The sequence below is a fragment of the Perognathus longimembris genome, chromosome 11 (assembly GCF_023159225.1).
Source record: "Perognathus longimembris pacificus isolate PPM17 chromosome 11, ASM2315922v1, whole genome shotgun sequence".
Classification (NCBI taxonomy): Eukaryota; Metazoa; Chordata; class Mammalia; order Rodentia; family Heteromyidae; genus Perognathus; species Perognathus longimembris.
This window is the reverse complement of record NC_063171.1, coordinates 67,982,029-68,006,513: the sequence shown is the minus strand read 5'-3', so window position 1 is coordinate 68,006,513 and position 24,485 is coordinate 67,982,029. Positions and strand designations below refer to the sequence as shown.

Genomic DNA, 24,485 nt, shown 5'->3' with positions numbered 1-24,485 from the left:
GTGGCTGTGGCAGCGGCGGGGGGCCCCCGGGCACTGGCGGGGGGCTGGGCTTCGGGCAAGTGGGGTGTTGGTGGGGGCTGGGGGGCGCCCCGCCGGCACGCCCTGGAGGACCCGTGGGTGTCACTCGGGAACTTTCCACAGCCCCACAGCCCGCTCGGCACTGCTGCCGTGGGGACGGGGGGGCTGGGAGTGGGGGCGGTGGGGCCCCGTCCCCCCGCGCTGGCCCCGGGTGGCCCGGCCCGGCCGTCCTAGCCCGGCGCGGCCCTGTGCTTGCAGGCCTGGCGGTGGGGCTGGGCTTCGGGGCCCTGGCCGAGGTCGCCAAGAAGAGTCTGCGCCCCGAGGCCTCCTCCGGTGAGCGCGGGGGGGGGGGGGCGTGTGGGGGGCGGGGCGTGGGGAGGGCTCCCCCCCCCCCCCGGCGGCGCGTGACGGCGGCCCGGTGGCGCAGGGCGGAAGGCGGTGCTGGACTCGAGCCCGTTCCTGTCGGAGGCGAACGCGGAGCGCATCGTGAGCACGCTCTGCAAGGTGCGCGGCGCCGCGCTCAAGCTGGGCCAGATGCTGAGCATCCAGGGTGAGTGGGGGGGCGCCCCGGGGGGGGACACCGGCCTCCACCCCCCCCGCCCGCCCCGCGGGGCTCACGGCCGCCCCGCCTTGCAGACGACGCCTTCATCAACCCCCACCTGGCCAAGGTCTTCGAGCGGGTGCGGCAGAGCGCGGACTTCATGCGCTCAAGCAGATGACGGTGAGGGCGGCGCGGGGGGTGGGGGGGGTGGAGGCGGGGGGGGGGGGGCGGGCTCCCCGCCGGGGCTCCTCCCCGGGCGGCCCGGCCCGGCCCCGGTGCTCACGCCCGCCCGTGTTCCCGCAGAAGACGCTGGCGGGCGACCTGGGCCCGCACTGGCGCGAGCGGCTCGAGTACTTCGAGGAGCGGCCGTTCGCCGCCGCGTCCATCGGGCAGGTGCACCTGGCCCGCCTCAAGGGCGGCCGCGAGGTGGCCATGAAGATCCAGGTGCCGCGCCAAGGCCTGGGCGGGGGGCGTGGCGCGTGGGGGACGAGGGCGTGGCGTGAGGACGCGGGGGGCGTGGCGTGGGAGACGAGGCGTAGCATGGGGGCGTGGCGTGAGGACGCGGGGGGCGTGGGCGTGGCGACAAGGGCGTGGCATGGGGGCGTGGCCCCGGCGGGCCGCGTTGTCAGGCCCCCCCCCCCCCCCCCGTGCCCCCAGTACCCCGGCGTGGCCCAGAGCATCGACAGCGACGTCAGCAACCTCATGGCCGTGCTGAACATGAGCAACATGCTCCCGAAGGTGCGGGGGCGCGGGGAGGGGGGCGCGGGGGGGGGGGGACCCGGGGGTCCCCGCGGACGCCCTGACCGCGCCCCGCCCCCCGCAGGCCTGTTCCCCGAGCACCTGATGGACGTGATGCGGCGGGAGCTGACGCTCGAGTGCGACTACGAGCGCGAGGCCGCCTGCGCCCGCAAGTTCAGGTGCGGGGCGCGCGGGCGGGGACGGGGGTGGGGGGAGGGGGAGGGAGCGCTGCCCCCGCGCCCGGGCCCACGCGCGCCCCCGGCCGCCCCCGCAGGGAGCTGCTGCGCGGCCACCCCTTCTTCTACGTGCCCGAGGTGGTGGACGAGCTGTGCGGGCCGCGCGTGCTCACCACCGAGCTGGTGTCCGGCTTCCCCCTGGACCAGGGCCGAGGGGCTGAGCCAGGAGATCCGCAACGAGGTGCGCGGCTGGGGGGGGCGGGGCGGGGGCGTGGGGGGGCGGGGCGCGGGGGGGGGTGCGGGGCGCGGGCGAGGCTCACCCCCCCCCCCCCCGCAGATCTGCTACAACGTCTGGTGCTGTGCCTGCGGGAGCTGTTCGAGTTCCACATCATGCAGACCGACCCCAACTGGGCCAACTTCTTCTACGACCCCGACCAGCACAAGGTCAGCGGGGGGGGGGGGCGGGAGGGGGGGCGGGAGCGCTCCCCCCCAGACCCCCCTCCCCCCTCCCCCGGGGCCGGGCGCAGCTTCTCTGTTTCCACCCAAGGTGGCGCTGCTGGGACTTCGGGGCCACGCGGGAGTACGACCCGTCCTTCACCGACCTCTACATCCAGGTGGGGCCGGGCTGGGGCCCCGGAGGGCGGGGCGCGGGGCCGGGCGGGGCTGGGGGCGCGGCGCGGGGCGGGGCTGGGGGCGCGGGGCGGGCGCGGGGCGGGGCGCGGGGGCCCCGGAGGGCGGGGCGCGGGGCCGGGCGGGGCTGGGGGCGCGGGGCGGGGCGCGGGGCGGGGCGCGGGGGCCGGGCGGGGCGGGTCGCGGGGCCGGGCTGGGGCCCCGGAGGGCGGTGCGCGGGGCCGGGCGGGGCGGGGCGCGGGGCCGGGCGGCCTGGAGGCCTCCCCGGCTTCTGGAAGCTTCTCGGGCGCTCCCCGCAGATTATCCGGCGGCGGCGGACAGGGACCGGGAGACGGTGCTGAAGAAGTCCATCGAGATGAAGTTCCTCACGGGCTACGAGGTCAAGGTGGGCGCGCGGGGGGTTGGGGGGCGCGCGGGGGGTTGGTGGGCGCGCGGGGGGTTGGGGGCGCGGGGGGTTGGGGGGCGCGGCGGCCCGGGGAGGCGGGTTCACCGCCCCCGCCGCCGCGCCCGCCCGCGCAGGCCATGGAGGACGCGCACCTGGACGCCATCCTGATCCTGGGCGAGGCCTTCGCCTCCGAGGAGCCGTTCGACTTCGGCACGCAGAGCACCACGGAGCGCATCCACGGGCTCATCCCCACCATGCTGCGGCACCGCCTCGTGCCGCCGCCCGAGGAGACCTACTCGCTGCACCGCAAGATGGGCGGCTCCTTCCTCATCTGCTCCAAGCTCCGCGCGCGCTTCCCCTGCAAGGCCATGTTCGAGGACGCGTACGGCCGCTACCTGCCAGCGCCGGGCCGCCCCGTAGCCCGGGCCGCGGGGAGCGGGGTCGGCGGGGTCTCCAATAAAGACGCCCCGGAAGGAAGCCTGGCCCCGCAAAGTGCTCCGTGCTCGCTCCCGCCGCCGAAGCCCGCCGCCTCCAGCCGAGGAGGGAGGGGGAGGGAGGGGGGGAGGGAGGGGTCCCACTCTGCGTGGCGGGGCGGCCACAAGGGGCCCAGGGTCAGGGTGGGCCCGGGCCGATGCCGCCCTCCAGCACCCTCGCGCCAGCCCGCCTGAGGCCCGCGCTGCAGAGGGGGGGAGGCCGGCGTGCGGGGCGTGCAGGGGGGGAGGCCGGCGTGCTAACAGCCACTGCCCCCCGCCTTCCTGGGCGCTCGCAGGCCGGGCGGCTCCTTGGCCCCGGGCCGGGCGGGCGCAGGTGGAGCGGGCCTGGGCCTGCACGACGGCGCGGCGTCCGCCCCTGCGGGGACCAAGCGCGTGGCTGGGACCCCAGGGCGGCAGTGAGCCGGCCACCCCCACCCCCACGGTGGCGCTGCAGCGCTGCGGCGGGGACGGGGCGGGGTCTGGGGCCGCTTGGGAGATGCACGGCCGGCTTCCCCGTGGGATCGCCCACCCCCCGCGGTCCTCCACGCGCCCCGCGCCCAGCCGCACGCAGCCTTTCTCGCCAGTGCAGGTCTTGGCAGAGCCCAGGAAGCCCAGCGGCCCGCCCGAGGGCCGCGCGTGGGGGAGGCCGGGCCGTGACGGGCCACGCGGAGCGCAGCGAGCTAGACTCGCCATCGTGAGGTCCTGGGTTCGACTCCTCAGCACCACAGGCGCAGAGAAGGCGGTGGCTCAGGCGGCCGAGGGCCCTGAGCACCAGGGAGCCGCGCCGGGCCGGCTGCAGGCCCCGGCCCCGGCCCTCGCGGTGTTCCGGCCGAAGCCGACACCCGCCCCTCTCCCTGCCCCCCGCCCCCCCCCCCCCCCCCCCCCCCCCCCCCCCCCCCCCCCCCCCCCGTGCCGGTGCCGGGGAAGCAAGAGGCGGAGGCGGCTCCAGGAGACGACGTCTTTATTTGCTACTCGTGTGACGGGACCATGGCCGCCAGGCCCAAGTCCTGCTCTGTGTCCCGGGCGGGGCGGGGCGGCGGGCGGGGCTGAGGCTCGGGAAGAAGCGTCTGGAAGGAGGGGCCTGGGCTTGCGGGGGTGGCGGGGTCTGGAGCGGGGTCCCGGCCCACGTGGGGGGGCGGGTGGAGAGATGGGTGGAGGCGGTGGAGAGCGCGTCCGGAGCCCCCGGTGGGGAGGGCGGGGCTGGACTTGCATTGCCCTCCCCACCGGGCCCCCCTCCCCGCGCTCCAGGAGGCCGCGGCTGGCAGGCGAGCGTCCTGGACGGCCCGCGGTGCTCCTGTGACTATGTACACCGCGCGGGGGGTGCGGGCGTCCCCCCGCCCTCCCCGTCGTCCTTTCCCGCCGGGGGCGCCGGGGGCGGGCTCAGGGGTCCCAGCCCCCGCGGTCGCCGCTCTCCAGCGAGAGGCTCTTGGTCTTGCGGGGGGACGCGGGGCTGGGCGGGCTGCTCAGGTTGGAGCTGTTGGAGGCGGTGGAGTGGCGCGGCGAGTCCGAGTCCTGCAAGCCCGGCCCGTGAGCGGGCGCCGGGGGGGAACCCGGGCGCCGCACCCCCCCGTCCCCCGCGCCCGCCCGGGACCCCCCCCGCCCGGGACGCCCGCGCGCACTCACCTCTCCGTCGTAGTCCCTCGCCGGGGTGTCGCTTCCTTGGTCCATGCCCCCCGAGGACAGGGAGCCCTCGGACGGGGGAGGGCAAGGGCTGCCGCTTGGCGCTGTAGCTGCTGCCCCCCGACAACTCGCGCTTCAGGGCGCTGCCGTTCTGTGCCGAGGAGCCTGCGGGCGGCCGGGCGTCACTCTCACGCCGGGACACGCGAGGACCCCGCCGCCCGCCGGCGGAAGGAAGCCCGCAGCCTCCCGGCTTCTTCCCCAGAGTCCCAGGGCCACGTGTGCACCACGGCGGCCCCGCGCCCACCCCCGCCCTGCCGTCCACGTCCACGGCGGCCCCGCGGCCCCACCCCCCGCCCTGCCGTCCACGTCCACGGCGGCCCCCGCGCCCACCCTGCCGCACGGTGGACACCACCGACGCCTCACAGCCGCGCCCACCCGTGAGCACCCCCGGAGTCCTGGCAGCCCGGCCGGCCCCCCCCATCAGCCCAGCTCCCTGCCCCTCCCCGCGCAGGGCCGGGTGGCGTGGCCCCGCCGCCTCCCGTGGGCTCAGGCGGAGGCCGCCCCGCCCCCCCGCCCCGGGGACAGCCCCGCCCCGCCCCCCGCCCTGGGGACAGCCCCCGCCCCGCCCCGGCCCTGGGGACAGCCCCGCCCCGCCCCCCCGCCCTGGGGACAGCCCCCGCCCCCGCCCCCCCCGCCCTGGGGACAGCCCCCGCCCCCCCCCGCCCCCCCGCCCTGGGGACAGCCCCCCGCCCCGCCCCCCGCCCTGGGGACAGCCCCGCCCCGCCCCCCGCCCTGGGGGGACAGCCCCGCCCCCCCCCCCGCCCCCCGCCCCGCCCCCCCTGCAGAATGCCCGCAGGAAACCTCAGCAAGGAGCGCAGCGCGGGGGAAAGCGGGACGCGGCCACGGCCAGCAACGCACCAGACACCGCAGCGCAGCAGAGCCACAGCTCCACCCGAACCGACACGCCCGACACGGGGCCCTGCCAGCGCGTCCCAAGCTTACGCGTATTTCGTATTAAAACAATGGCACAATTAGAGTTTTGAAATGATATGAAAATGGAAAGCAAACGCCACCAGCTCACACATGGGCCCCTCAGCGACTCGGGGCGGAGAGCTGAGGCCCTGGGGTTCGAAGCCCGGGTAGGAAAGTGAGACGCCGACCTCCAGTTCAGCACCTAAAGCCGAAGCGGCGCTGTGGCTCCAGCAGCAGGCGCGGGCCTTGAGCAACCAAGCTCAGCAGGGCGCGCGGGCCCCGAGTTCAGGACCAGCACAAAAACAACACGCCACGGAGGAGACAGACGAAATGCTTGTGCCCACAGGGAACGAGCCCGTGGTCACACACGCTGCGTGTGGGAGGCCACGCTCCCGAACCCGCACCAGCCGTGGAGGCCCAGGAGCCCCGCAGCATGGCGGGGGGGGGGCGGCACGGGGGTGGGGGGCTCTGCCTTCCCTCTGCTCTGTGTCCCAATCCTGCGAAGCTCGGGGGCTCACCAATCCCGTCCCCTTCTGTGCACACAGCCTAAGTCCCCCTCACTGATTCATGCCGCCTCTCACGGTTGCTTTTTTGCCAGTCCTGGGTCTTGAACTCAGGGCCTGAGCACTGTCCCTGGCTTCTTTCTGCTCAAGGCTAGCACTTGAGCCCCAGCGCCCCTTCCGGCCTTTTCTATCTACGTGGTGCTGAGGACTCGAACCCAGGGCTTCGCGTACACGAGGCGAGCGCTCCACCACGAGGCCACAGCCCCTTCTCTCACTTTAAATACTCAAAATGCCCATGTGGGTGGGGTGTGGCCCAGAGCATTAGGAATGTAACCCAGCAAGGGGCAAACTCTTCCAAAATGTACTCGTGCGCGCGCACACACACACACACACGCACACGCGCACACACACACGCACACGCGCGCACACACACACGCGCACGCGCGCGCACACACACGCACACACACGCACACACACACGCACACGCGCGCACACACACACACGCACACACACACACGCACACGCGCACACACACACACACACACACGCACACCCCGCGGGGCTCCCGCCCGTGGCGGCAGGGAGGCCCGCGAGGCTCGGGCTCTGCTTGCGACGCCCCAGGCTGGGCGCGGGAGCGCGGCTGCGGTGGTCGGCGCTGGCGGTGGGCGCCGCCGCGGGGCTGAGGCCGGGAGCCGCTCACGCGCCACGCAGTCCCGGGCCTGGAGCAGGCGGCGGCGGCGATGGCGGCGGCGATGGCGGCGGCTTTCCTTCCCCACCCGCCAGCGCGGCCGCCGCTGACAGGCAGGAGCCCCGTCCGCGGGCGCGGCCGGCCACGCCCCTCTGCAGCCGCCCCCAGCCGCCCGCGGCCCCCCCCCCACTTGCTGGGGGGCAGGTGCTGAGGGACGGGGGCTGCCTGAGCCTGGAACACCAGGAGGGGCAGCCGTGCTTCCTTCTCCAGCAGCAGTTGAGGCACTCGTCTGCTTTCCCCGCGGCAGAGCCGGCACGCGCAGGGCACGCGCAGGGGTGGTGTGCACTCACGCCCAACACTCAAGCGCACGGGGGTCACACGAGCTAGCCTTCTCGGCGCCTGCTAGTGAGGAAAGGCTTCCGGGGGCCTGAGGCGCGCGCTGCGGGTCCCCGAGCTGCACCCCGCGGCCGGCAAGGCCCAGTGGAGAGGGGCAGGCCGCCCTCGGGCCAGACGCCACCCCGACCCCAGCCGCAAGGGCCGCGGGGTGCGGGGTGCGGGCCGGGCACTTCAGCTCGGGCCCGCGTGTCTGGTGGGTGCCGGCTTGTCTTAGCTCGGGGGGCACCCCGTGTCTGGTGGGGGCCGGCTTGTCTTAGCTCGGGGGGCACCCCGTGTCTGGTGGGTGCCGGCTTGTCTTAGCTCGGGGGGGGGGGCCGTGTCTGGTGGGTGCCGGCTTGTCTTAGCTGGGGGGGGGCCGTGTCTGGTGGGTGCCGGCTTGTCTTAGCTGGGGGGGGGGCCGTGTCTGGTGGGGGCCGGCCCGTCTCAGCTCGGGGGGCCGTGTCCGGTGGGGGCCGGCCCGTCTTAGCTCGGGGGGCCCGCGTGTCTGGTGGGTGCCGGCTTGTCTTAGCTGGGGGGGGGCCGTGTCTGGTGGGTGCCGGCTTGTCTTAGCTCGGGGGGGGGGGGCCGTGTCTGGTGGGTGCCGGCCTGTCTTAGCTCGGGGGGCCCGCGTGTCTGGTGGGTGCCGGCTTGTCTTAGCTGGGGGGGGGCCGTGTCTGGTGGGTGCCGGCTTGTCTTAGCTCGGGGGGGGGGGGCCCGTGTCTGGTGGGTGCCGGCTTGTCTTAGCTCGGGGGGGGGGGCCCGTGTCTGGTGGGTGCCGGCTTGTCTTAGCTCGGGGGGGGGGGCCGTGTCTGGTGGGTGCCGGCTTGTCTTAGCTGGGGGGGGGGCCGTGTCTGGTGGGTGCCGGCTTGTCTTAGCTGGGGGGGGGCCCGTGTCTGGTGGGTGCCGGCCTGTCTTAGCTCGGGGGGGGGGGCCCGTGTCTGGTGGGTGCCGGCCTGTCTTAGCTCGGGGGGGGGGGCCGTGTCCGGTGGGGGCCGGCCCGTCTTAGCTCGGGGGGCACCCCGTGTCTGGTGGGTGCCGGCTTGTCTTAGCTCGGGGGGGGGGCCGTGTCTGGTGGGTGCCGGCTTGTCTCAGCTCGGGGGGCCGTGTCCGGTGGGGGCCGGCCCGTCTTAGCTCGGGGGGCCCGCGTGTCTGGTGGGTGCCGGCTTGTCTTAGCTCGGGGGGCACCCCGTGTCTGGTGGGTGCCGGCTTGTCTCAGCTCGGGGGGCACCCCGTGTCTGGTGGGGGCCGGCTTGTCTCAGCTCGGGGGGCACCCCGTGTCTGGTGGGGGCCGGCTTGTCTCAGCTCGGGGGGCACCCCGTGTCTGGTGGGGGCCGGCTTGTCTTAGCTCGGGGGGGGGGCCGTGTCCGGTGGGGGCCGGCTTGTCTCAGCTCGGGGGGCACCCCGTGTCTGGTGGGGGCCGGCTTGTCTTAGCTCGGGGGGGGGGGCCGTGTCCGGTGGGTGCCGGCCCGTCTTAGCTCGGGGGGGGGGGCCGTGTCCGGTGGGGGCCGGCCCGTCTTAGCTCGGGGGGCCGTGTCCGGTGGGGGCCGGCCCGTCTTAGCTCGGGGGGCCCGCGTGTCCGGTGGGTGCCGGCCCGTCTCTGGGTGAAGGACGCGCTCTGGAGCTCGCCGGCGGCCCCGTCCCCGCCCCTCTCTCCCGCCTCGGCCTCGCCCTGCAGCGTCTTCAGAGGCCCTGTGCGCCCCGCTCTCTCCCGGGCTCTCCCGGCGGGCTCACCCCATGCTTGTCTGCAGTCCCTGGACCGTCTCATCCCCCTTCTTCCCTTTCTGTCTGCCATGTGCCCAGCAGCTCGGACCCTCCGGGTAACTCAAAGTGCCTGTCAATCGAGTGTGGCCGCCACCACCGCCCGTCTCGAATCCCTCCCTCCCCCCCCCGCCCCCCGTCCCCACGGCAGTGTCGCCCTGCTCGTCTCCGCGCGGGAACCCCCTTTCCCCCTCCACCACACAGCCGGCAGCCCCGATCCCCGCTGTGCGGCCGCTCCCCTCCCCTCTCCCCCCTCCCCCGCCCTCCCCCTCCCCCCCCCCTCCCCCCCCCTCGCACTCACGCGCGGACAGGCCGCTGCTGGCGCTCAGGGAGCGGCCCGGCTCAGGGCGGGCCTTGGCGATGGACGGGATGCTGACGGAGCCGCTGAAGGCCGCCCGGCTCTCCTGGGGGCGAGGGTTCTGAAAGCAGAAGGCACGTCCGTCAGCGCAGGGCGACAGGCGCGCTGCAGGGGCGTCCGCGCCGCCCAGTGATGACGCCCGACGGCAGGGCAGGCCCGGCGGGCACCGCCCACCGCCCGGCCCCAGGCCGGTACCTCGGATCACGGCTTCTGCTCGTGACGGCAGTGAGCACAAGTGACACGGTTACGCGTGGAGAATTACATGGACATCTGCGGGTGCCTGGAGATTTTAACTTGCTCGGGCCAACTCGGTAGCTGCCCAAGTGCCAGTGAAAGCGAGGCGCCCCCGCCCTGGGCCGGGCCGCGCGAGGGCGCCCCGGGACTGGGGGGTCTGACGGCCGCCCTGGGGGCCCCCTCTTCCTGGGGGCCCCCTCGCGAGTCCTCAGCCACCGTGGGCAAGCTGCTGCCCACCTCCGGGAGGCGCTTTCTCCTGTTCTGATGGCGTCCACCCCGCAGCCCCCCTGCGCGCAGGCGCCCGGAAGCAAAGCTGCCTGCCGGGCCCCAGGTCCTCCTCCCAGCTCTCCTGCAAGCGGCTGCTCAGGACAGGAGTCAGCTGAATTCACGCCGGTGCTGTGCGCGCCCGGCTGCCCTGAGGGTGCTATTTGCTGCGTGCTTCCTGGGGTTCAAGAGGACGCCAGCGGTCGTGGCTACGACATAACCAGCACGTGTGCGCCACTCGCCCGCTTTGCAATGGCCTCCACAGCCATGCGTAACTTCACTGCCAACCTCTGGTCTAGTTACTTCAAACAGCAAGTGTGCGGGGCCTGGTGACAACCCCTCTACAGGGAAGGCTAACTCGTGAAATGCAACCGAGAAAGCAAGTGGTTAGAAAAGCGAGCGCTGACACTTCGCCAAGTGCTCAGGTGTTAGAAGAGGAAATCAGTCCAAGTCAGAGGCTGTGCACTGCTTCTCCAAGAGTGACTTCAGCTGAGTGCTCCCTGATCACTCTACACCCAGCCCATCACACGAGGCCACGGCCAGCCACTCGGGAGAGCCACCTGCCAGAGGCTCACTCTAAGTGTCTGCCTTTTCTCCACTGGAGGGCACGGGACACACGGGTTAACGAGGAAATCGTAAGGCTGACGATGCTTCTTGTGCACTATGAACAGTTCGGTGTCTCCCATTCATCTTTCCCTCCAATGAACTTTTCTCAAAAGGGCTGATCATACTAGATCATGCTTTTTTGAAAAATGCAACAGAATGCCAGGAGCTGGTAGCTCACACCTGTAATCCTATAAATAACCCAGGAGGCTGAGATCTGAGCACCTTGGTTTGAAGCCAGCCAAGGCTGGAAAGTCCTTTAGAATCTCCAATTAACCACCAAAAAGCCAAACGCTGAGCTGTGGCTCAAGTGGTAGAGTGCTGGCCTTGGGCAAAGAAGCTCAGAGACAGTGCCCAGGCCTTGAGTTCAAGCCCCAGGACTGGCACCAAGAAAAAGAAAAAAGCAATAGGACACAAAATTAGTATGCTTTAAAATGTCACTACTGCCTGCATCCGTTTACTGGCTCAAAACTGTAAACCTCTGATCTGCTGGGGCTCAGGCCCACACCATTTATTTTTGGAATGATTCTGATTTGGTAGGGATTCCTATTAGTCAATGTTTGTGCACATTTATCTTAGCAAAATGCTTTAGAAAGTTCAGAAAGCTAACAGGTCTAAGTGTTTAAATAAGGTGTCTTCCCTGGGAGAACGCGGCTGGGAGGCTGCCCCCCCGCCCCCCCCCCAGGCTCGGGGGTGGCCCAGGCTCTTCTGAGGCAGCGGGGTGGCCAGGCCTGTCCTGGCTGTTTAGGAAGCACAGGGCTCATGAACGGCTCTATGTCCCTGTTCACATTTTGGCATTTCTCTTTATCTTTTCTAAGCTACGGATCCAGCCTTGACCTTTTCATTTTTTATACTAACTTCTATTTGGACACTAGACTCCAGTCCCGTCAGCTATCTGCTGAATAAACGGATGATATCTGAAATCCCAATTTTCAAGTATTGGGATTATTTAGCTGACAATGTAATTTAAAAAACTTCAAATTATGATCCTATATAAATAATGATGGGTATCATTTAACATGTATCATCTGAGCAGAATATCCCCTGGGAATAAACACAATTGTAGCAATTCTTGAAGTAACCTGACTCATATGCTACACTGAGCAAAAGATGACTGTCCTCTGCTCTAATATGGCACAGATGAAATAATGAAATGAGCAGGAAAATGGGTAGTGTGGCTACGCAGCGTCTTCCTAGTCCCAGCCATCAGCCGGGGCAGAGCCAGAGCTGGCCGAGGACGGTGGGAACAGCAGCCACCGAAAAGCCCCGCGTCACCTCCTGAAGAGCTCAAAGCCAGCTCACCGGTCCCACATTCTGTACTACCACCCGGTTCCTACACAGAGCTGGCAACGTCCATGTAATTCTTAATGAGGTGTTTAGAGCAAAAGCTTGACTTTCTTCCTCCCCAAGAAAATAAACAAAACAGCGGAATCAGTCAGTGCTAGCAATGCAGCATTTACACAAAGAATACACAAGCAATTGTGGGCACAATGCAGCCGAAAAAGCTCAAAACAGGCAGGGGTATTTCTATAACCTTATGTTCTATAATCTTAAGATACAATGATTTTTTTTCTGTTTATAAGCCTACTCTAGAATAAATAGTAAAGCAGCTTTCAAAACATGCCAATTAGTCAGTTATTCCTGAAAAATATTTTGTAGCTGGGCATTGGTGGCTCACACCTGTAATCCTAGCTACTCAGGAGGATGAGATCTGAGAATCATGGTTTGAGGCCATGAGACTCTTATCTCCAATTAAATAGCAAAAAGTCAGAAATGTAACTGTGACTCAGGTAGTAGAGCACTAGCCTCAAGCAAAAAAGCTAAGGACCAGTGCCCAGGCCCCGAATTCGGGCCCTAGAACTCCTACCGAAACAAAGGGAGGGTGTTTCTAAATAGCTTATCACTCAGCCAATTAATATTAAGTAAGCCTCATTAGAAACTGACAGGAAACACACGTTTGTTTGTTTTTTTCTAGTTACACTGGTGGCACTGTTCTGCTCAAAGATAACTTGTAAGCTAGAACAGCTATTGCTTAGTATATCACCTTTCACATGAATGGCCCTGATTAACTTAAACAGCAACCTTGGAAAATTATTTCTAGGACTAGTTTTTATCATGATTATTTTTTTTTGCTGGTACTCAGGACCTTATGCTCTCACTTGGCTTTTTTGTTCTCAGTTGGTGCTCTACCACTTGACCACATTTCCAGTCTATTTTTTTTTTTTTTGCTGGTCAATGGAGGTAAGAGTCTCATGGACTTTTCTTCTTGGGTCAGCTATGAACCTTGAGCCTCAGATCTCAGACTCTTAGTATTTAGGATTACAGATGTGAATACCAGCACCGGGCACTGTCATGATTAATTCTGTCAGGTAAGACACCTAGATTACTTTATAATTTAATGTCAGTGACAAAATAATTCCAAACATAATTTATATTAATTTTGTACATTCAAAAATGAGCTTTTAGCTGGGCACCATGAGCACAACAGCTCTTGCCTGTGATTCTAGCTACTTGAGAGGCTGAGGTTGGAAGACAGCAGTTCGAGGCCAGCCTAGGCAAAAAGTCTAAGACTCTGTGTCTCAAGAGAAAAGGCTGGACATGGTGGCCTGTGTCCAGGAGAAGGGTGGACAGGAAGACTGTGACCCACAGGCTGGGGCAGTGAGGCCTTGTCTCCAAGGAGCTGGAGCACAAAGGGCTGGCGGAGGGCCTCGAGCCGCAGAGCATCTGCTTAACAAAGTCTTAGCTTCAAACTCCAGAACAGCTACCAAAAGCCCCGCAGCTAATTTTCTTATTGGGAAATTACTGTATATGCAAATTTTAATAATTGGTATTACTATTTTTCTACTATGGGAAGTATGTTTGCATAATACAGTGCAAAGCTAGGAAAAGTAACTTCCTTGGAAGTCAGTATAAACATCTAATACTTGATAAAAACATGGCTATTTTGTTTAGTAACCTCATTCCACCTCAATGCAAAGGCACTGGTAAACAAAGACCCCAGACAACAGCACACAGGACGGCCTGGGGCCGAGGCTTCTCTCGGTTCTTAACTTTCTAGGACCCACTTTTCTCATCTTGAATACTACCTGGAAGGGCAGGCATAGCAGCAAATTTACCTCATTTTCAGAATCCTACCTGTTATTAACTTGTAGTATAACTCTATTTTGACTTCAGGCTTTTTCAAAGGGTTATTTTATGAAGGATACATCTATGGATAAAAATACTAACTTCATTACAAGTAAGTTTCTCTGAATTGAACTGATTACAGGGACACGAGCTACTAAGGATTCAGAAATTCAAGAAAGCTTTTTTTTTCCTGTTTTGTTTTAACAGGATAAAGCTCCATTATGGGCTATCTTTTTTAGGATGGTATCTGTAACTAAAAACATCATAAGAACATTTTTATCACGCACAGATAAACCTCTAATATCTTGCTTCAAAAACGAAAGCAAAAATCCTTCTTATTCATCCATCTTTTTCCTCAAAGGACAAAATAAAATAGAATCAGAAGAGGAAGTAAGCAGAGAAAGGGCCCGGGGAAGACCAGAAGCTGGCAGACAAGGAGGCACGGCGGCCTCCGTGGTGTTTTACGTTAGGCCAGGCAACAGGAGATGTGCATCCGGTTAGTGAACGTGAACACCTGACTCAGCTGTTCATACCCTCGGAGGCATAAAGCTCGGTGGACCAGGGACAGAGCGCAGAGACGGGGAATGCTCGGGGCTTATGGAATCAGGAGAGAGAAACTTTTCAGCAGAATTTACAGTCATGTGATAGATGTGCTCAAAGTTGATCGGCGAGGAGATCAGACCGGAGTGATGATGAGGGGATGGATAAGGGAAGCCTGGCTATTGAAACAACAGAAAGAAGAGAGAGATGTAAGGTGCTGCAAATGGACCACATACACGACACTTCAAACAATAATGACACTCAACGAGCTGGAGCCTTCACCAGGACTGAATCTTAGTGAAGTACATTCAGGCTTAGAAACTTACATTTTGTTGTGTTCTTGCTAAGAGCTCTATTACTGTGAGTAGAGAGTAAACTCGCAGGGGTGTGGACTTTAAGCATTATTCAATTCCGTGTTTTCTTTTTTTTTTTCTTTTTGCCAGTCCTGGGGCTTGGACTCAGGGCCTGAGCACTGTCCCTGGCTTCTTTTTGCTCAAGGCTAGCACTCTGCCACTTGAGCCACAGCGCCACTTCTGGCCATTTTCTGTATATGTGGTGCTGGGGAATTGAACCCAGGGCCTCATGTATACGAGGCAAGCACTCTTGCCACTAGGCCATATCCCCAGCCCAATTCAGTGTTTTCTTATGTGAAACAATCAAAACAAGGTTAAACAAAATCCACCTAACACAAAAAGTACAGAAAAAGCAAGAAGCAGCAGGAGCCACTCTGTAGCAGTGGCACAGCTGGGCGAGGGCTTGTCTGTGCGCGCACACACACACCAACAAGCAGCAAGTTTTTTTTTGTTGTTTTTTTTGCCAGTCCTGGGCCTTGAACTCAGGGCCTGAGCACTGTCCCTGGCTTCTTTTGCTCAAGGCTAGCACTCTACCACTTGAGCCACAGCGCCGCTTCTGGCCATTTTCTATATATGTGGTGCTGGGGAATCGAACCCAGGGCTTCATGTATGCAAGGCAAGCATTCTTGCCACTAGGCCATAGTCCCAGCCCAAGTTAGTTTATTTTTAATATGGGGGAAAAACCCTGCCCTTCAGAAGTGTGTGTGTGTGTGTATGTGTGTGTGTGTGTGTTTTAAGCAAAATGATATAAAATCAAAGATACAGAAAAAAGTCTTGGAAGCCAAGGACTCAAATACAATAACCACTTCTACATATTTGGGAAGTCCCACTCAGTGGCCAGTCACCATCCAGAATGGGGAAGACTCACTTCTGGGGAGCAACTGTGCTTCTGGAGCAACCGGGGTCACACCGAGCTTCACCTGAGCCGGGTGGAGTGACATGTTAAAAGGAACAGTGGCTGAGTCCAGCAGGGCTCAGACACTGAGTTGAGTGTGCTCTGTCAAGAGGTCTCAGGAGCTGTCCAAGCTCAAAGGCTTCTTCTACAAGGATACTTTTACTTTAGAGATAGAAGAGTTAACAGTGATAGGTAAGGTCTTTTACCAAAAAGAAAAAAAATAAAGCCCTATAAAACCCTACTAATATACATGTGATTTTCACTTTAAGAAGCAAAATTATAAGCCAGTGCCAGTGGCTGAGACATGAGAACTGTGGTCTTCAGAGCCAGCCCCGGCAGCAAAGTTCATGAGTCTTTCTTAATTTCCAATTAAGCACCAAAAAAGGAGAGGTGGAGTTGTGGCCCAGGTGGCAGAGTGCTAGCCTTGAGCAAAAAAGCTTAGAGACAGCGCCCAGGCCAAGTTCAAGGCCCAGGACTGGCACAAAAAAAGAGAAAAAGAAGCGTAATGATATACCAACAACTCCAATTCTTATTGCTATTATTTTGTGGGGCATGCTGAGGACGAAACCCAAGCCAGCTGATGACTAGGCAAGTGCTCCATCACTTAGCTGCCTCTCCCAGTCCCAAGTCCAAGCAATATCACTTCTTAAAAAATTTTTTTTAGGGGCTGGGGATATAGCCTAGTGGCAAGAGTGCCTGCCTCGGATACATGAGGCCCTAGGTTCGATTCCCCAGCACCACATATACAGAAAACGGCCAGAAGTGGCGCTGTGGCTCAAGTGGCAGAGTGCTAGCCTTGAGCGGGAAGAAGCCAGGGACAGTGCTCAGGCCCTGAGTCCAAGGCCCAGGACTGGCCAAAAAAAAAAAAAAAAAATTTTTTTAAATATGGAATGCTTCAAGAATTTGCATGTCATCCTTGCGCAGGGGTCATGCTAATTTTCTCAGTATTGTTCCAATTTTAGTCTATGTGCTGCCAAAGTGAGCACGCAAAATCCCTTCTTAAAGCCCCCAAATCACTGAGCTAGCAGGTAAAACATATATTATACAGACAAAACAGTATTCTTGTATTCGGCTGGAGGGAAAGCTGCTTTCCTTTATACTAGCGAACACTTAAAAAGGCAAGTGATAAAGATTTAAGAATACAAATTCAGTGTATCTTTCTAAAAAAAAACATACCCCACCTCATACTAGTGGCTGACTTAGCTTACTCAGGCACCAATAAAAGGTTCACATCTGCTACATGATGGCAAGGAAATAAAACGATCACCTTAGACGTCATAGCCCTCGTTATTTAGGAGACAAACAATTCTACTTCTGGATCATTTGGTACAAAAGAAACAGAATTAAGCTGTAAAACTAGTTAAATAAACTTTCTATGCCCGTAAGTATTTCACAGGAGAGCAGCACTGATTTCGGTAAGATAAGACATTAAAAAATCAGCCCAGGGCTGGGGATATAGCCTAGTGGCAAGAGTGCCTGCCTCGGATACACGAGGCCCTAGGTTCGATTCCCCAGCACCACATATACAGAAAAAATGGCCAGAAGCGGCGCTGTGGCTCAAGTGGCAGAGTGCTAGCCTTGAGCGGGAAGAAGCCAGGGACAGTGCTCAGGCCCTGAGTCCAAAGCCCACGACTGGCCAAAAAAAAAAAAAAAAAAAAAAAATCAGCCCAGATGAGAACCCGATGGCTTAGGATGGGCTGCTCACGTGTGTGACTCACTTCAATGTGTTTTTTCTTTTTGTGAATAGTTTGCAATTTCATTTCCGTAATTCTTGAGAACATACTAAAACCCAATACGCTTCTTAATAGGCATGCATACAAACACAGACATATATTATTTCAGACTTGTATATGATACTGTTTCCCAGTGTCTACCCTGAAGAAGCACAGTGCTCAATAGCTACTTGTTAGATGATTAAATGGATACAGACATGTAGAAGACACGGTTCAGAGCAGGCATAGCTCAGTGGCACCAAGCTTGCCCAGCAGGCCTGAGACTTGGGTTTGGTCCCCAGGGCCAAAAAGGAAAGACAAAAAGAAAAGAAAAGAAAAAAGCCTCAGATGAATGAAATCGAAAAGGTATGACAATAACATAAAAAAAGAACAAGAACTTAGAAACCTAAAACCTTTGCTGCACATGACATACCCAGGTGATGAGACACACCGAGAAGTGGACACGCGGTTCTGTCTTCTTCTTGTTTATTTTCCTACACACATGGCATTGCAGGGTATGAAGACAGTGATGCGAAGTGGAGGTGTGACTTAAGAGGCAGAGAACCAGTCTCCAGCAAAAAAGCGAGGAGACAGCATCCAGGTCCTGAGCTCCAGCCCAAATCCAAAGAGGGAGGGAAAGAGGCAGGGAAGGAAAGCAGAATGGAGGGACTTTCACAACTGACTTGAATTGCTAGGACGGAGTGACCTGGGATAATGGTGACCGCCACCACCACCAAGGACGTCTGGTTGGAACCCCGTCGCTGGCGCCTGCTGAGGAGCCATCCTCGGTGAATGCCAGCTAACCCTGTGCTGCTTAGTGGTAAGATTTGTAAAAAAGACATCAAACAGATATCGTGTACTTCAAGTGGTAGGAGGATGAAAGAAAAGAGTAAGGCCAAGGGAGAGGACTTTCCTGTAAAATTTCTTATTTGTAATGGTAGTAAAACGACTTTTCCCTGATGGCAGAATGCCATGGCTAGAAACATACTGAATATTGAAACAACTTCATTTTGAGGAAAATACTGTAACTATAATTTATAGAATTACTACTAAAATTTTCTGTAATTCTTGTTACACTGTTGGAAAATACGAGAAATAGTCTTTCCTGTGCACCAAAACGAAACAAAAGTAGCTGGCGGTGCACAACCGTTGTCCCAGCTACTCGGGAGGTAAGACAAGAAGATCACGAGTTTGAGGCCAGCCTGGGCAAAGTCAGCAACACTTCATCTCAAAAACGAAATACAAATAAAGGGACTGTGGGCATGGCTCAAGTGGTAGAGGGCAGGGACTCCCTCGTTCACAACATCTTCAAAATGGAAACAAAAAAAAGTAAAGGATGAATCTATTAAAACTTCGTTCACTACTGAAAGTTTTGTACTTGCTGGTGTATTCTTCACAACAGATGCATGTGTCTGAAACTTGGGTCTCTCTATCCTCCATAATGCTATCTAGGTGTCATTTGTGAAGAAGATTATTTACAAATGAGATTTCAAAAAGTTTAAGGTTTTTCAAATATAAGCTATAAATATATTCATATTTCAACTGTCTAAATTAACAAAAACAACTATCAAGGCATTTTATGTTTGACATTGTAACTTCCATAGGAAAAACAAAACCCCGAGGCTCTAGGCTATGTGACTCTGTTACTTTTACCTCTGAGGCGAAACTAAGACAGTGAAGAAAGCACTAAGAATGGGAAAACAACAGGGAGAAATCTGAGTTCCCAGTCTGGATAAAGCTAAAAAAAATACTGTAGCTTTAAAATACAAAGTTTGAATATTTTAATGTGGTTAATCTTAAACTTACTTGATTTTGTTATATGAAGGTTGGCTCTTGTCTGGCTTTTGTAGACTTTTATTAGCATTTACTCAACACAGCTGGTTAAAATTCTCATTCTACGAGGGAAGTTTTGTGAATGATTTTAATCTCATAAAGGAGGGATTATTAATACAAATATTGAGTGAGTATGTACAGATATATGTCTATTTCATTTTCTTCCCATGAAATAAATGTGAAACTCCCTTACTATGTTAACTTTTATGGTAAATTTAATTGCTCACCCAATTGTACTACTTTTTTTTTTCCTCTCTTAGTTCTTTTACAAAAGTTTTGTAATGTGGTTAATTTAAGACATTTCCTTAGAAAGAGATTTGGGTTACAATTCACAAATAACCATAAAACGTTAATTCAACTTAAAACTGTGCAAAGCTTAGCTGCTGTCCCTATTGACCAAAAGGCTCCTAAGTTTTATCACTTTGCTGGAAGTGTATATCCCGGGAGTACTGTGAGCCAGCAGAATCTGGATGGCTCAACTATGACTGATGTCCATAATGTCAACTTAACAGGTCTGAGGACACAATTTCATGCCATCAAAACATGACAGTTTCCTGTGGTGTACTTTAAATGGGTCATTGACAAGGAAACATGTTTGTAAACAGCCGAAGAAAAAACATTTGGGGCTGGGAATATGGCCTAGTGGCAAGTGTGTTTGACTTGTCTGCTTGTCTTGAAAGAATATTTTATTCTGATTAGCTGAGAGATGTGACTATTAACTACCAGGTGAATTTTGGCAGGGGTGGTCGTGGGGGACAAATACTATGTGTATTAGTCAACTTCGAGATTTGGTAGCTAAGTTCTGCTACTTCTGCCATTAGGTCTTCAAGATATCTCAAGAACAAGGAACCAGGGGGCTGTTAGGTTTGTGACGGAAGTCTAAATTTAGTTTTCCTTATCGTGTATGCCATTATACATCTTATGGGCATTTTGTGACCTTCTGAGGAAAATCTTTCCTTATTAAACTAATACATCCTGTGAAGTCTGCATATATGTACTGAAGCTCATATATATGGGTACACACGTTTCCCCCCTCTCCCACTACTTCTCACCCCATTCATCTGCACACTCGCTCCTCTTCCCTCTTACCATGGGCAGGTCTTTTAGGATCTGTATTCCATCTCCAGGACCCATGTGTGCTATGTGGTTAAAATTAGTTGGGTTAGAAATTAATTTATTTCTCATTTCTGGATCTCGTAGCATCTCCCTGTAAGGCAGAACACCTGTTTAGATATTTTTCAGTCTAGGTAACTTAAGAAAAAAAATCGAATACTTTATTTTTGTAAAAATATAGGCTAAATAATAAGGATAACAAAATATAGTCAAATTCCTCAAAATGCTTTGGCTTTAACTTTAAATGAAAACATCTTACAATCTGGGATGAGAAAAGTAATAGGGTCTTTTTTATGTGTGTGTCCCAGTACTGGGCTTTGAACTCGGGGCATAGGAGTTGTCCTTTAGATTTTTCACTCAAGGTTAGTGCTCTACCACCTGAACCACAGTTTTCTACCTCCAGCCTTTTAGTAATTAACTAGACATAAAGGCCTCACAAAATTTCCTGCCTGGGCTGGCTGTGAACCATGATCCTCAGATCTCAGCCTCCTGAGTAGCCAGGATGACAGGTGTGAGCCACTGGCATCTGGCTGAGGGAGGGTCTTTTTAACAATTTTATTCAGAATTGGTGACCAAGCCCAGAACCCTAGGCATCCTAGGCGAGCGCTGTACTCTCGCCCGAGAGGGTCAGGGTCTTTGTTGTTGTTGACACTAAGGGCTGAACTCAGGTCCTCAAGTATGCTATAGTAGGCCGGTGCTGGACCACCCTACTCTTCCGACTCTTTCTGCATTGGTTATTTTCAAGGAGAGGTGCTAGTTCTTTAGCCCAGGCCATTAGGTCTGATCCTTTTACTGCATTTCCTTGTGTTGCTGGGGATAACACTTGGGATAACCCAGCCACTGGTTGAGATGGAGTCTTGCTAAATTTTTTTTATACCTGGGCTGGTCTTGAACTGCAATCTCCCAATCTCTACCTCCTAAGTAGCTAGGCCAGCCTTGAGCCATTGTGCACGGCAGGGTCATGTCCTTTGAGTAAGATACCAAAACTTCTGCACTAGTTACAGATAGTCTGACCCGTTTGTACCTATTTTTTAAAATTACTGATAGACCCTTTAGAATTTTTTTATATGTAGACAAACATTATATACCCATTTGTTTACTTATGAACATAATTTCAATTTCCATATACAAGGTTACTACATGCACAGATATGATTGGATTTATACTGAACAAAGCTATATATTCCATTACGTTAAGATTAATCCGCATATACACAGAATTAATCAAAGTGCGGTGCTTTACCCAGTGTGTTCTGTTAACTTGGAGAATGTTAGCTAACATGGTGCTGAGGGGTGCCGTTACTGCGGACGGAACCTGTGGGCCTCACACTCCTGAGGGAAGCACTTTACCACCGTGGCACCACACCTCCAGCTCTGGAGTTTTGCTACCACAGATAAGTGACCGATCTTCTACGGCACTGTCACCAGATACACTCAGAACACTGGTGGCACCACTGGCCAGCGAGCACAAGTTCAGATGGGTGTACCTCCTTTGCTGCACCCGCTCCTCCTCAGGGACTCGGAAGGAATAACGTCGTTTGTTGTTGATATTCCTGACCATTTGTTTCCGACTATTGTCTGACGTTTCAGGAACTACTAGTTCATCCCCTTCTGTTTGGAAAAAAAGAATAATGATGCCGTTTGAACTACAAAGATGCTTTTTATCCATTAAATTCCATGACACTACTGGACATGTGCATTTCTGATTTCTGGAATCATGCACTGATAATCACAGCACATGAACAGTGATTTTTTTCAATAGGATAAATAAAAGAGATACATGCAGAAATTAAGCAGAGCTAACCAAACACCTTTTCATTCTCTCTTTTTTGGTCCACTCAATGCTGGTACTCTACCACTTGAGCCACAGCTCCACTTCCAGCTTTTTGGTGCTTAACTGTAGATAAGTATCGTATAGACTACCCAAGTTAGCACTGAACTTCCATCCTCATATACCAGCCTCCTGCATAGATAAGCTTACAGATAGGCTCCACTGGCTCATGCCTATAATCTTAGCTACTCAAAAAGATGAGATCTGAGAATGAAGGTTTGGATCCAGCCTCGGCAGACAAATCCATGAGACTCTTTCTTACCTTCAATTAACCAGCAAAACACTGAAACTGGATGTGTGGCTCAAAGTGATAGTGTCAGCCATGAGGAAGAAAACCGAAACAAGACCTTGAAGCTAGAATTCAAGTCCCAGTACTGCCTTCCCTATCCCAATTAAACAACAACAACAACCGAGAGTCAGATGTGGAAGTACACACCTGAAAGAATGTGGGAGGCAGAGGCAGAAGGAGCAAGAGCCAGGGACTACATAGTGAGTTCTAAGCCAGCCTGGGCTATATGGCAAACATTAAAGACTTAGAGACTGTCATTATTTTTTCTCTTCTAATCCTAGAGGTATTTAATAGTATGCCCCTTGTCACTTACTATCTATTCCTGTGGCAGTTTCTACATTTAGAGGTAAACAGCTGTCATCCAAGAACTCTGAAAGCCTGAAAACGTTTGTGAACACAGTCTGAGAAGAAACAGACAACTGTATATCCACATGACATGACTGGGGATGCTATTATCTAAGTAAGACAAAGAAAAAGAAAAAATCCACTCCTGGCGCTTGAATTCCAGGTCTGAGCACTGTCCCTGAGCTTCTTTTTACTCAAGGCTAGCACTCTACCACTTGAGCCACAGCGTCACTTCTGGCCTTTTCTGTTTATGTGGTGCTGAGGAATCGAACTCAGGGCTTCATGCATACTAGGCCAAGCACTCTACCACTAAGCCACATTCCCAAGTCCCTACAACCACTTTTACCTAATATTTAATATTTTTAAGAGAGTTTGCTAGTGTCCAGGTATACAGACTCTGGCCTAAGATGTATGAGAGTTTAAATCTTCACTCTGGCACTTAATATTCATGTCACCTTGGGCTGAGATAATATTTTCATTGAAGCGCTCCTATAAATAAATGTAAGTATTTTCTTACCTGCCATCTTATTTTTGAAATATATTAATCTAACTGTCTCCAATCCTAAAAGATTTAAAGATCCTTCACTGTTTAGTGGTCGGACCTAAAATATAAAAAATGAAATTAGTATTTCAACACAACTCTTAAAACTAAATCATAAAACTTCTGGCCCATTGAGTACATACTAGTAAGACTTTTCTAAAAGACCTTTCACTTATTTCAAAATACAGTCCTTATGTCAGGTACTGGTGGATCACACCTGTAATCCTAGCTACTCAGGAGACTGAGGTATGAGGATCACGGTTCAAAGTCAGCCTGGGCAGGAAAGTGAAACTCTTATGGTCAATTAACCATCAGAAAACTGGAAGTGGTGCTGTGGTTCAAAGTGGTAGAGCCCCACAACCAACCAAAACAACAACAAAATAGCAAATATATAATCCTCTCAGAAACACCTCAACGGAGGTAATGATAATTTTGTTTAAGAAGAAATACTCTAACCTGAACAAGTGAAGGTAGGATAACACTTTCAAGAAAGAATATCCTGGGAAAAATAAATAAATATAATAGAAATATACTTATACAATGTATAACACACACACACACACACACACACACACACACACACACACACACACATATTTTTTCCTTTTGCCAGTCCTGGGGCTTGAATCAGGGTCTGGACAATATCCCTGAGCTTTTGTGCTCAAGGCTAGCTCTCTACTATTTTAAGCCACACTTTCATTTCCAGCTTTTTATTTGGGTGGAGGGTGATTAATTGGAGATAAGAGTCTCACAGACCTTCCTGTCTGAGCTAGCTTTGAACTATGATCCTCAGATCTTAACCTCTTGAGTAGCTAGGATTGTAGGTGTGAGCCATTGACACCTGGCTCTTGGAGATTTATCCTTTAAAAGTCCTTAGTGAGCATATAATTATATTAAGAACCTATCAACACATCTGCCTTATGAGTTCTTGTCATGAAATACAACATGTCCACAAGTGATGTATATGGCATGGAAAAGGACCACCAGTAAATGGTGAGGAAACAAATGCCTATATGAACAAAGAAAATGGAATCTCTCCCTCAGGCTACATGCAGGAAATCAATTCCAAATCCATTCAAGATGGACACAATTCTATTATGGACAAAACAATACATTTAGCACAAGTGACCAGTTTATTATATTACATTAAGGTCATGTATTCTCTCACATATATTACAAAAATTAATTGAAGAATTAAACATAAAGATGACTGCAGCCAGTCCAGATTTCCAAAGTAGGTCATATTTCAGTAGTTTTATATATTGTGGCTACATTTGAGAGCCATGGTGTAAGGCTGCCCGCTGTCCATACATACTTTTTTTTTTTTTTTTTTTTTTTGCCAGTCCTGGGGCTTGAACTCAGGGCCTGGGCACTGTCCCAGGCTTCTTCTTGCTCAAGGCTAGCACCCTACCTCTTGAGCCACAGCGCCACTTCTGGCTGTTTCTGTGGTGCTGAGGAATCGAACTCAGGGCTTCATGCATGGTAGGCAAGCACTCTACTGCTAAGCCACCACATTCCCAGCCCCAAGACTGTCCATTTTGAAGTTTGAATCTGGCTATTTTATTTCACTTG

The 24,485-nt window shown here is 55.8% G+C and overlaps 2 protein-coding genes and 1 non-coding gene across 3 annotated transcripts in view; 1 reads left to right on the top strand and 2 right to left on the bottom strand.

The window, feature by feature from the left end:
- Coq8a (coenzyme Q8A) overlaps positions 1-3,381 on the top strand; it is a gene marked incomplete at its 5' end in the record, with an annotated part of 20,836 nt that extends 17,455 nt beyond the window's left edge. Inside the window, 16 exon segments of the mRNA XM_048358263.1 lie at positions 277-351; positions 446-568; positions 655-720; positions 723-739; positions 863-1,003; positions 1,217-1,296; positions 1,381-1,476; positions 1,572-1,680; positions 1,682-1,714; positions 1,811-1,820; positions 1,823-1,917; positions 2,021-2,032; positions 2,034-2,097; positions 2,403-2,488; positions 2,623-2,987; positions 3,258-3,381. Of these exon segments, the coding sequence (XP_048214220.1) occupies positions 277-351; positions 446-568; positions 655-720; positions 723-739; positions 863-1,003; positions 1,217-1,296; positions 1,381-1,476; positions 1,572-1,680; positions 1,682-1,714; positions 1,811-1,820; positions 1,823-1,917; positions 2,021-2,032; positions 2,034-2,097; positions 2,403-2,488; positions 2,623-2,987; positions 3,258-3,381 (1,496 nt within the window).
- Positions 3,382-4,307: 926 nt separating this feature from the next.
- Cdc42bpa (CDC42 binding protein kinase alpha) overlaps positions 4,308-24,485 on the bottom strand; it is a 172,787-nt gene continuing 152,609 nt past the window's right edge. Inside the window, 7 exon segments of the mRNA XM_048357522.1 lie at positions 4,308-4,473; positions 4,585-4,659; positions 4,661-4,746; positions 9,179-9,296; positions 19,885-20,002; positions 21,395-21,518; positions 22,890-22,974. Of these exon segments, the coding sequence (XP_048213479.1) occupies positions 4,342-4,473; positions 4,585-4,659; positions 4,661-4,746; positions 9,179-9,296; positions 19,885-20,002; positions 21,395-21,518; positions 22,890-22,974 (738 nt within the window). The 3' untranslated portion in view covers positions 4,308-4,341.
- LOC125360323 lies at positions 16,130-16,236 on the bottom strand. Its single transcript, XR_007212713.1, has one exon. It is a non-coding gene; the product is annotated as a U6 spliceosomal RNA (small nuclear RNA).